At 48.3% G+C, this 15,397-nt stretch overlaps 1 protein-coding gene across 6 annotated transcripts in view; it reads right to left on the bottom strand.

Annotated features, from left to right (window-relative positions):
• The window catches only part of SNX19 (sorting nexin 19), a 36,111-nt gene extending 23,889 nt beyond the window's left edge, over positions 1–12,222 (bottom strand). For 5 of the 6 annotated variants that reach the window (XM_082660620.1, XM_082660621.1, XM_082660619.1 and 2 more), the window contains exons 1-7: positions 10,105–12,222; positions 8,176–8,314; positions 6,947–7,047; positions 6,722–6,841; positions 4,345–4,475; positions 3,052–3,148; positions 2,396–2,576 (exon numbers count right to left, since the gene is read on the bottom strand). In XM_082660620.1, the coding sequence (XP_082516746.1) occupies positions 2,396–2,576; positions 3,052–3,148; positions 4,345–4,475; positions 6,722–6,841; positions 6,947–7,047; positions 8,176–8,314; positions 10,105–11,817 (2,482 nt within the window). In that variant the 5' untranslated portion in view covers positions 11,818–12,222. The remainder of the gene's footprint in view (positions 1–2,395; positions 2,577–3,051; positions 3,149–4,344; positions 4,476–6,721; positions 6,842–6,946; positions 7,048–8,175; positions 8,315–10,104) is intronic. The other variant, XM_082660622.1, reaches the window with a different exon arrangement.
• Between the last annotated feature and the right edge of the window lie 3,175 nt (positions 12,223–15,397).

Genomic DNA, 15,397 nt, shown 5'->3' with positions numbered 1-15,397 from the left:
CACATTTCAGTGCACTGGGTCTTCTCCATCTTTATATCAGTCGTCTTAAATTTTTGTAATCTATCTGTTTTCAAGAGATGTTTACTTCATTTCTACCAAGTTCAGTAACAGGCTCTGTATTTCTTTACAATTCTTTTATGTTCCTTAGTCACTTAGTAAGTATTGTTTATCTTTAAAAAGATTTTCCATATAATTATTTTGCCTCCCTAGCTTCTGTTTCTTTTGTACTTCCCCCAGGAAGCTGAATACATTTTGTTCCAAGGAAGTGCTCACAACTGGTGACTAACGGGAACCGGCAAGGTCCACTCCCTTCCATCCTTGTATTCCACCAGCCTCCACAAAGTAGCAAGGAAATGTTGTGAGCAGATCTGGGATTCACTTTTCTGTAAAAAAAGTTGCTTTGAAAGCATCTCCATTACACAGAGCTGATGGGTTAGGATCCAGGAGACTTCAGTTCCATTTTGAGATAATATGTGGTTGTAGGCAAAACACTATACCTTTGGTAAAATGCTATGACAATTACTCATTTCTTTCCTGTTTCAAAGACTGGAAGGACCACAAATACGCTCATACCCGTGCTGAGCTGAACTCTCTTAAATAGATGTATTTTATGGATGCAAGCGCTGTTCCCTAACCCTGTTCATGGGGTCCCATGTCACTTCTGATTTGCTTCACAGGAAACTGCCCCAGAAATACATACTGTTCCTGAATAAACCTCAGCTATAACCACAGCTACAGCTGTGATTAATGTTATAATTAATCACCAACAATCATTTTATTAGCCTAGGACCAAAGGGTATTCTCTGCACCAGCTTGCCCCAGCATTCCTTGCTTAAGGGTTCTTTAGAACATGAATGATTTCAAATTTGGATAAATCTGCTAGAACTGAACCTTACTTTCTTCTTAATCCCATCCAGTATACATTTTCTTTTTTCTGTACTGTATTTCAAGGGGGCATGGGAGCTGATGTGTCTGCTTTCTAGTCATTTGCTCAAAATGGGATATTCAGTTCCTTGGAAAATAGCATTCCTTATTCACCCTCTTCAATTCTATCATTTTCTCAGGTTTAGCATTTACCCAGAGCTGCCATCACGTGGTGACAATTAGTCATAGCAGTAAAAAATAAGCGAAAGCAAACAAGGCACCAGGTCCTCTTGATAAAAGTGGTAAATTATCTACCACGTGAGCATGTTGAGTCTCTCAGGGCTGGTAGAAGGGCTCAGGCATAAATTATCCCTTTAGAGATATAACGTTCAAAATTTAAAGACTTGATTTTGGCTAGAATTATATTATTTTACCCATCCCATCTTATTTATAATTTCTTAGAGCTCTCTGATGATTCTGCTGTCGTAACACTTCATTTACTTAACCAGTGAGATGTAAGCTCTGTGAACAGAGATGGGGTTGTAAACTCCATTTTTCACAGAGTTAAGCTGAGGTCCGTAGAGCAGAGGTCAGGTGACTGTGGGCACCTGAGAAACAATGGTGAAATCAGTCCTTTTTCCTTTTCTGAACCCAAGATTTTGTGATCTTTTATTTTCAGCGGGAGCCTTTGTTTTGGGGGATTTGAAAAACTTTCTTCTTATAAAAAGTTCTAGTTCTGCAAACCTACTAACATCCAGGGCTCCCAATTTTTCCTCTGTAGAAAACATCTGCACTGCTGGGAAGTAAACCTGCCCTGCCTCAAATGCTTACGAGGCGAGAGTGGTGTCCTCACCTCTTCCTCTCTGCTCTACCTTGGGTAACTTGGTGGTGTCATTTGCCACAGCAGTAAGTAAACCAGAAGGAACAGATCCAGGGGAAAAGATAAATTCCATTCTGCGAATGCTGTATTTCAGCTGCCCTATAGTACATCTACGTGCAGACTTCCAGTAGGCAGTTGGAAATACACCTCCAGTATTGAGGCATCACCAGCATATGTGTTAGGGCTGAAACTAACCAACAGATGAGATCACCCAGGAATGCGCAGAGTAAGAACAGAGAGCCAAAAATAAAGCTCTGGAAGGCTGAGGAGCCAGTAAAGGGGACTGAGGCAGGGCCACAAGAGGGGCAGAAAGAGAACCAGGGAAGTGGCACCACAGACATCAAGGGAAGAAAATTTCTAAATAAAGGGAGTCGCCCAAAGATATGCCAAAGCATGCCAAAAATAAATAATGATGGTATTATAACCGTAGATCTTATCTTGCTGGAACTCCCCGTTTACGAGCCACGCTCCTCTGCTCGACTCAGCTCTGGGACTGTGTCGTATTCCTCTCCGTATCCCAGCAAAGTACCTCAAACATTAGTGTTTAACACCTGGCTTGCTTAGCTGAACAGATGAGAAACTGAAGCAATGAATCCCAACAGTCCCAGGTCCCAGGTGGACTGTACCCTGGCTCCCTTCTCTGTCACTTACCTGGATCACTGTTGCTGAGGTCTTGGGCTGGCACGGCTGCACCTGACACGCAGTCATCCACACATCCCTTGGAGATTTGTTCAGAATCTTTTCCTGGGGCTTCTGCTGGCTGCATTTCTAGTAACTTTGTCTGCTTTTCAATAAAGGATTCCATCCCAGACATGGAGAGGATCTCTGACTCCTGAAGAAAGAGCCAGTGGCATGTCACATGAAGAATGCAGAAAGCATCAGGCCAACTGCAGCACTTGTGGTTCCTCTGTTCCTTCCCTGCAAGTGTCATAAGTAGAGGACCCACTGACTCTGTGACCACCTAAGTTTTTTTTTTTAACCTAAATTGCAAGGAAAACCATGCCTCTGTAGTCTCACTTGCCACAAAAACTTTGGGTTTTCTTCCAGGAACTGGCTTTCTCATTCTCTCATCCATTAGTCCAAGCCCACAACTCTTGAGAAGCCAACCTGCCAACCCAGAGCTAGTAGGAATTCCAAACCACTCTGAGAAAATACTCCTAGAATAAAAATCAGAGACCCAGATGTTGGTTAAGTCCTTTAGGAAGGCACCTAAGTCCTTTCTGATTTTGGAGACTGTCTCAGCTGCCTATAACTGCAGATGCAACATCCCAGCTATTAAGTCCAAGAATTCTCCAGGGACTTCTTACCACACTGCCTTCCCGGAGACAATAGAGAATCTTCTCTTGTGTCTCAGTTATATTCAGTGCTGGAGCAATTTTACTGGATGAGAACCTCAGTCTGGACCTGGTACAGAAACGAAGAGCAGAAACAGTATGTAATTCATGGTCTTGATCCCCATACAAAAGGGCTGACAGGTATTAATACCTCAAGACAAGAACACCCATACTTATTCTTAGGAGCTTACTATGGTTCAGGGTCAGAGAGACCTAGCCCTGAAAACCCCCAAACAATATATATTCTTGCAATTCTTAATATACAGTGCAACACTTGCACTAAGCTATGCCTACCCTGCATTTGTGAAAGGACTTTTGCTAATGTAAAATAAGGACCAGTCAGTCACAGTTGTATTCCCATAGGCTAGAAGAGTGGCTAGCACATACTATGCACTCATTAAAAATGTGTTGAAGATTAAACAGACAAGTGGCACGGACCAAGGTTGTCCTTGTTGTTCACACCTTTTTGCACATCCACTATTCCCCTTGTGTTCCAAATAAAACCAGGGAAAGAACCACAAGTGCTAACCTCAATGTTTCAAGGAACAGCGTTCTTATAAGCACAGGCACCATGGTTACCCTTCAAAAATGGGCCCAGTAAAAAAAAAAGGCTAAGAATTGTGAGTGTTATTGCCGGCCCATGAAACATGACACATGACAGACAGACAGACACACACACATTCTACAACCCCCCATCCCCCATTCTCTCTCTCCCTTCGTAATGGCCCAGATACAGATACGAAGTGTCGAGGAAGGAAAGTGTGGTGCCCTTCCTTTCTACATGCTGGCTCTGAGTGCTGCTAGAGAGCACCTGGGGCCCTAGTGCAGGACAGAGTAGCAGCAATAGCCAGTGACTAAAATTGGCCCTGTAGGTGTCCATTCTAGCCCATTTCTGTTTACTGCTAGTACACTCAACTTCTGAGCCAAGATTTCCAGAAACGATGACAAACAGAGATCAGTCATAAGCCTTAGTTCTTAAAGGGAAAGAAACATCTCAATTTTCCAGGGGAATAAAAAAGGAGAATATCCATATTCCAGAATTTTCCTTCTAATCAAAATTCTCTGGTCAGTTGGGGCCCTGGGTTCTCATGGCAAGACAAACATTCAGCAAGTGTGCCTGTGCAGGATCTCAGACTCAGTCTGTGGTCTGGCTTTGTATAAAAATTGGTAGGTATGACCCATCTCCTCTCTTCTAGGGCCTAAGTGTGGGAATGGGCTTTGGCTGAAAACTGGGGATTAACCTGAGAACTGGGAATGGTTTCTCACTTGGTAGCCTTCTTGCCTTCTGGCTGGGGCTTGCTTTCTGTCTCGGCCTCACTCAGCTCCTCTGTGGGGCTCTGGGGCTCAGAGCGAGGAAATGCTGTCTTCAAGGTGTCCACGATAGCGCTCACCACCACCTGCAGGGGTCAGAGATGCAGGGTCAGACAGAAACCACAAAGGTGCTTTCTGCACCCAGGACAAGTAGACGGCTGGCCTATCTAGCAGAGCCTTATCTATCCACACAGACACTAGCTAATGACTTAGTGGAAACTCTCTCCCCTTTTCTCTCTGGCCATAAAAATCTTCTTCCTCACAGAGTTAAGACAAACAATGTCATGGGAAAAGAAGCCAAAACAATGTCATGGGAAAAGAAGCCAAAACAATGGGATAAATAATAATCTGGAAGTTCTACAGGTTGGTGAAATACTTTTCATTTTCAATTTTTTTCTTTTCATACAGAAGAATTTTTTTTTTTTTTTGCCACGTTGGGTCTTTGTTGCTGCGTGTGGGCTTCCTCTAGTTGCGGCAAGCAGGGGCTACTCTTCGTTGTGGTGCGCGGGCTTCTCATTGTGGTGGCTTCTCTTGTCGCAGAGCACGGGCTCTAGGCATGCAGGCTTCAGCAGTTGCAGCACGAGGGTTCAGTAGTTGTGGCTCGCGGGCTCTAGAGCGGAGGCTCAGTAGTTGTGGCACACGGGATTAGTTGCTCCCCGGCATGTGGGATCTTCCCAGACCAGGGCTGGAACCTGTGTCCCCTGCAATGGCAGGTGGATTCTCAACCACTGACCCACCAGGGAAGTCCTCATACAGAAGAATGATTTTTCATTTCCAAACTGATAATACTTTCACCAAGATGTAACTAAGTGGAAGGAATACAGACAGGAATATATGGAGGAAAGAAAGAGTGATAAAGATTAAGAAATACCCTCTAGAAACACATGTGATATAAAAATGCTCAGAGCAATTCACACAGAGTAAAAAATCTGATTTTTCAGTTAATTCGAACAATTTCTCTTCTTTAACTAGAGAAAGAATAACAAAAACCACTCAGGTTAAAGTTAAAGAATCTGGAATTGATATAAACTTCTCTACTCATAAGGACGAAATGAAACAATCCTCACTGAAGATTAAAAATTATTTCTATTTCTCAGAATGGGAAAATGACATACAGACATTTGCTAAAAAGAAAAAAGAACAAACAAATGAAACCCTAAAATATCCAAATGGAAGGAGACGTTTACTTTTCCTTTGGTGCCTCTGGCTCATTAATGAACACTGCTGGCTCAGAGCAGCGCAGCACCTGCTTGACTCTCTTCTGTGCTAGTCCTCCACGAGCACAGCCAGCACAGCCGAGGCAAGGCTGAAATGGTCAAGCAGGACCACAGTAAAGACCGGGGAACAGCAACCCAGGGCAAGAACACAGAGAACTGCATGAATGCGGATAACGTAGCTGAGAAAGTACAACTCGCTCTCTCAGCTCACAGGACGGTAGTCTGCGGTGAGGGTGCATATCTGTCTTGTTCACTCCTGTATCATCAGCAACGCATACAGTACGTGGCTTTAAGTAGGCATGCAGGGGGCAGATGTTGAAAAAATCAATGAAGGAACACGTCAGCATGGAGGAACACACCTGCAGGGAACTCTGGGGATTTTACCTCGTCTATCCCTTTCTGATTTGCAGATTTTTCCTCACAGCAGTGAATGTCTCCTAACTCCCACCACATGAAGTTCCACTGTATCACTTTATCCCCTGAAGTCTAGATGAGAAGAGGGAGTGGCCTCTTCTGCCACAAAAGTCAGTGTTTTCTAACCTCTTAAAACATATGCATTTTTTGATAAGCAGAAACCTCAGCCTTCTGCCCTGGAGGTGCTAAAATCAATTGGCAACCTCTGCTCACAGGCTCCAGTGTGGTGCTCAAATGTCCTTCTCCTACCGTCTCCAAAGGTTCTGAGTTACCATCTCGAAGAAGGTACAGTTCTCTCACACTCTGTTCTCCAGCAGAGAATCACTACACAAACCTAAGTCCAGCTCGGTGTCCTGTCTTAGGGCTCTTTCCTGAGTGACCGACCCTGGGAATGACCTTCGTCTCCGGGAGAGACCTTGCTGCCCCACCTATCTGTGGAGATGCAGAAGCACCCTTACATGCCTCCCCTGGAATCGCAACGCCATGACATCCCTGGGAGACGTGTGTACACCGACTGTGGCGGGGTATCGTATCCTCATTAGCTGTTCACTGTTGTCCGGCAAGTAGACGACCTAACCAATACTGGCAACAGGTCTTGAAAATCCCAGTGCGTGTTCCACTTACTGCTGGGTGCTGCGTCTCCCACCCCCGCCTCCACACTGATGAGAAACTAAGGTTGAGCACGGCGGCCCCGCTCGTACCTTGTCTATTCTGGAGACCATGAACGGTTTCTTGACAAAGGCAATACGAGCATCTGTGTTCAGAGCAAGGAACTCCTGCATCTCCTCACTGTTAGCGATCTCAGGAATGGCACAGAGTTGCTGCAAGAGACACAAGGACTTCAAAGAGAAATTCTGGTCCCCAGCTCTCTCCACCTTGGCTTGGGTGTCTGCCTGGTGGCTGGAACGAGAGCAGAGGGTGCTGACCTTCAGGAATGATTCCAAGAGGCTCTTGCGGGCTTCCACTCTGTCACTATCCATGTTTCCAAATGGAAGATCTGGAAAGAGCTTCTTAGGACCCTTCACATCTTAAAAAAAAACCCGAAGTTAATTCATTAACATTCATTATGAGCCATTCCATATAAAAAGCGTCCTGTGTGTAAAGGAAATAGAATTGTTGAATGCATTTCCCGGGGATTTGTGTTCCCTCACCTGCCAGCGGGAGCTGAGAGGCGGCCCGAGGCTGGCGAGGGGGCTGGGTCCCAAGGCCTGGGGCTCATCCCTTCAGAGTCCCTCCCCGGGTCCTGCCCTCCTTCGGATTTTTTTTACTTCAGGAGTTCCAAATATACCCCAGGGATATAATACAGACAACCTACTTTCCTTATTAATGATAATATTAAGGTATAAGAGGCCAAACACTATAGTGGTTATGAATAAGGGCCCGGAAGTTTAAATTTTGGCTCCAAGCCCTACTATAATAATGACCTTAGGCAACTTGCTTAATCTTTCCTTGTTTCTTTTCTGTAAAATGGGGATAATGATAGTATCTATCTTATAAGACTGTTATGAGAACTAAAAGAGCTAATAAGTATAAAGTGCTTAGTAGAGAACTGGGCATATATTCTCGGTATCAATTATTGTTATTAAGAAAGAAAATGTGCAACTGAAATACACAATTTATGCCCAAACTTATTAAAATGTTTGAGTGATCGCTGGCATTTTTTTAAAAAACAAAGTAGCTGCTTACTAGCTTATTTTTCGAGTAAAATTTTATGTTTTCTTATTGTTCCTGTGCCTCACAAGTACCAAACAGCACACCAAAAAGCCTGTTGTTAAAGGAAAGCTGGCAAGGATTTCTAGATGATATTTTAATATCTAAGCGCAATCGACCTATGAATTTGGAAAAGTTAATTTAACACCTCACACTACCTCACAGGCACAGGTGGACTGTGGAAGTTTCCTTCCTAAGCTTAAACTAGATGGGGCCCCAGAACAAAGCATTCGGTGGCAAAGAAGCACCTCGGAAAGAATGTCATTAGCACCGTCCAGCACTAAAACCCAAAATACCCAAAAGCAAACTGGGGGAGCACAGGATCCCTGAGGCTGCACTCTCCCCCTCCACCCTCCCCACAAACCAACAGGCCTCCAGCCTCTCAGATCAGGGTGGCTGGATGTGAACAGCAAGCAGGCATTCTGGGGCTGGGGTAACTCCTGACTTTTGATGAACTTTCGTAGATCGGATTTCTCCTCCAGACGGGTCTGCAGATTCAGGAACTCTCGGTAACGGCGGTTCACGGTGTGGTAGGCCAGCTGCTGCAGGCCACTGCTGCTCTCGCAGTCAAGGGCGGTCTCATACTGCCAGGTGAACAAATTTGTTTACTGCATCAGCTTACTGGCCACACAATAAGAGTAGAGTAGGGGTAAAGGGAGCAAGATGCTCCTATTCTGTTCCTGAACGTATTAGATCTGACTGTTGCTCTAAGTTGTAATGAGTAACTCAAACTGAGTGAATTACGGAACGACATGCATTTCCCAACAGACGTGGCCTAGGAAGTGAAAAATGAGTTTTACTGCCCTCCACTCCTTCTTCCATCTCAAAGCTCTCCCTGCAAACACTCTCTTTACTTATAACTCTTTTCAAATCCCGAAGACACAGGATAAAAAAGAAGGTACAACACTGATAAAAATGACACTGCCTCTTTCATCCCTAATTATGGGATAGGGGATAACCATCTTGTCATTACACGCAAGCAGTGATTATCTGTATTAGTTGGGGGAAGAAAAAATAATCCAAAACAGCTGATGAACAAAAATCATTTGTTTGCCTGGAATGCATTAAAGGAACATGTGTTTTTGTTTTGCTTTGGGCAAATTAATTATCATTCTTGGGAGTGACGCTGAATTTTTTTCCCGAGCACAGGTCATCTGTATGATGAGAAGTCATGTGGAGACTAGAGATGTTTTAAGGGGTCAGAGTCTGCTGCCTTCATAGGCTTGGAGAGCTGGTATGTGGGAAATGATAACGGTGCTGAAAGTTCCCCCAGAGCGAGCACCCTGAACAGCATGAAAGCTGCAACTTCATACCTACAGGGGGAGACTTTTTGACAGAGTAGTTAAGATATAATAAATTCTGTGCAAGAACAATATATGTGCTTGTTCTCATTAAGAGTAGGTTACTGTTATTGTTTGGTTAAGGTATTATACTGTGGCAAGTGACGGAAGAAGCGATCTCCGTGTTGGTGGGACATGAGGCTGGTGTTTAAAATTTTTCTAGAGGCAGAGAGAGGTATTCCTTATGAGCTGAAATGAGCAAAGTAGTCCCTGAGACCAGTACTGAGAAGGAAGGGTCTAGGTAAGACATGCAGGTGGAATTCAGGTTAGAGCGCTCAGACTTGGAGCACCTGGGAGTTATGATGCTCTCTGTGGAACAGTCTGCTCCTTGAGGGACACTATTTGATACTGACACGGTCCCAAGCTTGGCTGCACCTCAAAATCACTTGGGCTACAAACTCTGCTGTCAGAATACGGATTCTGATAGGCGCTGACGGATTCTGAATGAGAATTTCCCAAGAATGGGCCCCAAGATTCGTATTTTTTAAAAATACAAGTCTCCAGTTGACTTGGAGGCAGCTTATCCCCAGACCAGCTTTAGGGAACTGCTGCTTTAATCGAACCAGCCACCTGATCCATGAACCCCCTTCATATCATTTCTGCCAAGCAGTTCCTACTACTGCTCTTAAACATCTCTAGGAATGAAGAACTTGCTACCTTTCGATGTATATGTAGGTAAATAACCTTCCTTCCTAAAACAAAAAGTATGAAAGATACCCGTACTTAAAAAAAGAAAGAAATTAGCACGGAAGAAGTTTGGAAAGCGTCTCTGGACAAGACTGTGTCCACTGGGAACCACTGAACACGATGACCCCCAGTATACGAGGTTCTAGGAGTGTTGGTGGCGGTGTCAGACGGAGGCCCACTCTGCTCCACAAACGAGCTTCAGACCATTCACATTCGGATGCTGGCTGAGTCAACCACAGCAAACTAAGCAAGAGGAGCCTCTCCCTCTCAGAACACCAGCTTCACTGACTCTGCTTTCCGACTCATTCCCAGACCAGAGTGGACAACCACAGTTCTAACCCTGTTACCTTCACCGTGTAGAGCGTGTATGGGTGGAATCCGGTGCCGCTGTGCTCTCGAGCAGTAATGGTGCCGGTAATACGAAGGTTCTGGATGATAACGGGGCCATCTGGACTGCTCAGGGGCTCAAAGCTGAAGGTGGCTGAGCTGAGGGGACCAGGTGGAGAGGAGGAGAGCAGTACCTGTGGGAGACTAGGATCTAGGGAGCTCACACCATTGGTGAGATCTTTCTCTAAGCACGAGGGTCGTGGGGGACACATCCTTTCTGGACTGGCCAGCAAAGTTGCAACAGAGGTGACATCTCCCTGCTCTACGTCCTTGTCTGCTGTGTCAATCTGGATCTCTGGGCAGGAATTCAGCATGGAGACAAGCAGGCCGGTCTCTGTTTCTGTTCCTGCACCCTCCTCAGCTTCTGCCCCTTCAATTCCTTCAGATCCCTCTTCATCCTTAGACTCCAGAGCCTGGGAACCCCCTAGGGCACACAGGGAGTCCTGAATCCTGGCAGAGAGGAAGGTGCCTGGGTTCACGAGCATGATGGTTTCTTTGCCCAGTTCAGACAACGGAGACTCCAGCTCTGCGTCTTCGGACAAGAACAGAGGCTGCAGGAAGTGAGAAGAGTTGTTTCCTACTTCTCTCTCTTCTAGCACTCCCCCCAAATCTCCCTCCAGTGCTTCATGGCCTTCTTCGACTTCTGGGGAGGGGTGTGAAGGCTCACTATAGTTTAGGAGCACTGGGGCTGGAGAAGGGGCTCTCGCATCTGCTAGACTCTGGACCTCCACAATCAGTGGCAGAGATGTGGGCACTGAGGGCTGTTCCAGGGCACTGGCTGGGCAGAGTGGTTTACCCACTCCTGCTGGGCCAGTTCTGGCCTTGGAAAAGATGCCCACTAGCACAAGGTGTATCCAGTCCGGATCTGAGAGCTTGCTGATCAGTGGTAACATGACATTGCAAGTAATGAGTTCCACCACTACATGGCGGCCGGTCCGGGTCTCCAAGTGGGGCTTTGGCACTAGGCCTTGAAGCAACACGTTCACAATGCCACGTGTGTAGGCGACCTCAGCCCTGGGACTCTGTACTGCAGGATGTGGGGCGGTGGCCTGGCAGTAAGCCTCCCAGAGCTGGGAGGGCTCAGCTGTGCCACTCTGCTTCCCCGTCGTGGCCTCCTTTGCCTGAAGATAGCTCTGCAAGTGACAACCACAGAGAGTGAGAACCCTCTGGGCAAGAGCATGGCTGTCCACCCTGGCCATCCTCCTCCGGAGCTCCTGGACCAACCCTCGCATGGCTGCCTCCATTTCCTCCTCGAAGGCAGGCTCCTGGCTCACCGTGCGATACCAGGACGACACGAAGTCCCGCATGACCATCCGGATGGTGCGGTCGATCTCCTGCTCCAGCTGCCTCTCGGCCTCGGGGTTTGGGGGGCAGACAGCCATGGGGATGAAGCGCTCCAGGTGCAGCCGACCCGAAGGCCCCACGATGGCGTCGGCGCCCAGCCATCCTCCCAGCACCAACAGCAGCGCAGACAGAAGGCACAGGAGCCACACGTTGACCAGGAGGTGGATGACCAGAAGCCAGCCGAGCACGGCCCCCAGGGCCACCAGCTTCCGGCTACTCAGCAGGTGACTGACGCTGGGCCCGGCCGGGGGCTCCTGCGCCGCGGTCGCGGTCTCTGCCTTCATGGCGGGCGGGAGGGGGCTCCCCGGACCAGCTGCCCCCTCCTCCATGTCAGAGCCGGCGATGGGGCGCCTACTGCGGCGCGGACACGAGAGCCGGGCGGCGGGCCCCGACGTCCTACAGGCAGGGCCCGGCGACAGGGGTGGCTCGGCGGCTCGGCCTCTCCGCAGCCCCCTCCGGCCGGGGCGCGGCCCTCGAGGAAAACCCTTCGGCCTTCATGGTGCCAGGGCGGCGGTCCGCGGCCTCAGAGGGTGGGCAGGGCCATGGGCCCACAGAACACTGACGGACGCCGAGGACCGGGGCGCCCGGGAACGGCTCGCGCTGCGCCCCGCCCCGCTGAGTCCCACCTGCAGTGAACTTAGCGGCGTCTCCTCCGCGGCCTCACAGGGTTCCTCGCCGGGCTGGAACGGCCGGGCACCGGCGCTCCGCAGGCCGGCTTTTGTCTAAGCGGCCGTCCGGCCCGGCACCGGCGACCACTTCCGGGTCGGCGGGAGCGAGGCATGTCGGGAGAGCGCCGCGCGCCCCGCGGCCCGGTGCAGCCCGGCGCGGCCCGGCGCGGCCCGGCGCGGCCCGGCTCCCCCTGGTGGTGAGGAGCCTCCGTGACCGCACAGCGCGAGCTAGCCAAGCGTGCGCCCACTTCCCAGAGATGGGGACCTGCGAGCAGGCTTCCAGGTAAAGACCCTCCGAGACTCACTTCCCGCTCTAGGGATTAAATGAAGTTTGCAAACACCGGGTACCGTTTAAGCAAACTCAGTAGTCCAATTACTTTAATCTCATTTGGGCATATTTTAGTTGGCCTGGTGATACATTTTAACATTCACCCCCCACTCCCCAGCGCCCGTCTCCCAACACCCAGCTCAGCTCAGCGAACTTGTGCTCAGGAATTGCTGAATACAAGGCATAAAACATTAACACAGAGATAGATTTATTCCTAAAATTTCATAATACCGTATAATAAAATCTTTTTTTGTGATTTGGGGTTATTTGCTGGTGGCATTGCCCGAGCAATTAAATCTTTTGAGCATCTGCTAGGTTCAATCCCTGTGATAGGTAGTGTGGAGGAGTAGAAGCGGTCCTTGTCCTCAAGGACCTTGCAGATAATTGCGGAGACGAGTTCTTGGGTCATGAGTGCATATTTAATAATGCACGTCAGTATGGGATATGGTCAAATGCAAATTATTATACGTATGAGGGGAAGGAAAGGTCACCGTGGGTTGTAGTGGTTAAGGGAGACCTCAAAGAGAAGGGAGCCTTTCTGCTGCCTTTCTATTCCCCTCCATCTCTTCTTCCCTTTTCCTCCCCAAATATATAGGAAAAGAAAGCAGAGATAGAGATGTATGTTCAGACAGTCTTCTGATAGATTTGCTTGGGAATGTGCTCTGTTTGATTGGTTTGGGGTTTTTTGCCTTCAGTTGTCCACACAGACGGAATTACCTGTAGGAAAATTAAGTATTCGACAGTAGCACTGACCAGGTGTAAGAGTGTTGGTGCCAGTTTCATGTGAAGCCGGCTTCCTTCTGCATTTTGGCCCCCAGGAGCTCTGTGTGCATGTGGCTTTCCTTTTTATTTTGGCACGGGACGTGTATCATTTGTACAGGGCTGTTCATGGTTGTCTTCAGCACTCTCTGTGCTGTTAGCAGCTTTTCATCATGATGGCCTTAGTCCCCACATATTTAGAGGAATCTTCAGGCAAACTCCAACCCAAAATTGTGCCAACAGGAAGCACATCGTGGCTTCTCCTCTCATCTCCGTTTCAGCTATTGGGGTAAAGATCTCTTTTGAATGCAAAGGGAACCATTGTTTAGATGTGGGGCATAGTTCATGACTATCACTTCTAAAGCAAAAGTTGGATTTAGCATCAAAGTGCCCACAAAGCGAACTGGGCACATTCCTGAGCTCCCAGAACGCTGGCCACTTCACTGGTGCTCTGCTTCTCACAGAAAAGGAGCCTCAGAAGTGAGTGCTGCTGTCTTTGTCCTCCCAGACCATTCCATTGTCCTCAGGGGCAGTTAGAAGATCACAGAGAAATGTCCCTGCCACCGAGCCAAGAACTAAAATAAGAACTGGATGATGAGGACTTCCCTGTTGGTGCAGTGGTTAAGAATCCGCCTGCCTGTGCAGGGGACATGGGTTCGGGCCCTGCGCCGGGAAGATCCCACATGCCATGGAGCAACTAAGCCCATGTGCCACAACTGCTGAGCCTGTGCTCTAGAGTCTGCGAGCCACAACTACTGAGCCTGTGTGCCACAACTACTGAAGCCCGTGTGCCTAGAGCTCGTGCTCCACAACAAGAGAAGCCACCACAGTGAGAAGCCTGTGCACTGCAACGAGTAGACCCCGCTCGCTGCAACTAGAGAAAGCCTGCGCGCAGCAACAAAGACCCAACACAGCCAATAAATAAATAAATAAACATATATATATAAAAAAGAAGTGGATGTTGGAGGGACTGAGGATGAGTCTGAAGAATTCCCCAAGATGGTTCAGAGAGGAAGTTTACTCTGCAGCAGAATCTGGAATGCTCCGGGCAGGAAAAACTGACCTTGTAAGTGGGCGCTGTGCCACCTGACCAGATGGTCTGGAGCACTGAGGTAGCCGAGAGTGCCTTCCTGCTTCTGAAGTGGATACGATGAAGCAGCATCTGCAGATGAACGTGCCAGCGCACTTGTCATTTTGACTGGTGTGAGCTGCTGCCTGGGGGTCTGGGGCGAAGGGCCTCAGTCTCCAAACAGATTAATCACTGGGGGGAGGTGGGAGCAGGACTGGTGTCTGGTGGTGGTGACGGTGTGTGGACATGGCGGGGGAGGCTGGCTGTTTGGCCATATCATTCACTATCTCTGAGATCCTTCTTTCTTTCCTTCTTATCATTTCTCAAAATATTCTAGGCATCTTGCCAGAGTGCTGGGGATAACAGGACACATAGGACACTGTAATTCACCTAAGGGGACTCAGTCTAGTTACAGGACAGAGACACTGTTGTTGTGAGTTTGTTTTTGTTTTTTTACATTTTGGCCATGTGGCATGTGGTATCTTAGTTCCCTGACCAGGGATCGAACCATGCCCACTATGGTGGAAGCACGGAGTTCTAACCACTGGACCGCCAGAAAGACACTGTTGTGTATTGTTTTTCTTACACCTTTATTGGAGTATAATTGCTTTACAATGTCGTGTTAGTTTCTGCTGTACAACAAAGTGATATGTATACATATATACATATCCCCATATCCCCTCCCTCTTGAGTCTCCCTCCCACCCTCCCTATCCCACCCCTCTAGGTTGTCACAAAGCACCAAGCTGACCTCCCTGTGCTATGCAGCAGCTTCCCACTAGCTGTTTTACATTTGGTAGTGTATATATGTCAATGCCACTCTCTCACTTTATCCCAGCCTCCCCTTCCACCCCGCTGGTGTCCTTTTTTTTTTTTTTTGGTACACAGGCCTCTCACTGCTGTGGCCTCTCCCATCGCGGAGCACAGACCCTGGACGCACAGGCTCAGCGGCTGTGGCTTACAGGCCCAGCTGCTCTGCGGCATATGGGATCCTCCCGGACTGGGGCACGAACCCGTGTCCCCCGCATTGGCAGGCGGACTCCCAACCACTGCGCCACCAGGGAAGCACCCCCCCCCCCACCGGTG

This window comes from Grampus griseus (assembly GCF_964374135.1).
Source record: "Grampus griseus genome assembly, chromosome: 8".
NCBI classification, from domain to species: Eukaryota; Metazoa; Chordata; class Mammalia; order Artiodactyla; family Delphinidae; genus Grampus; species Grampus griseus.
The sequence above is the reverse complement of the archived record's forward strand: the minus strand, read 5'-3'. Positions and strand labels throughout refer to the sequence as shown.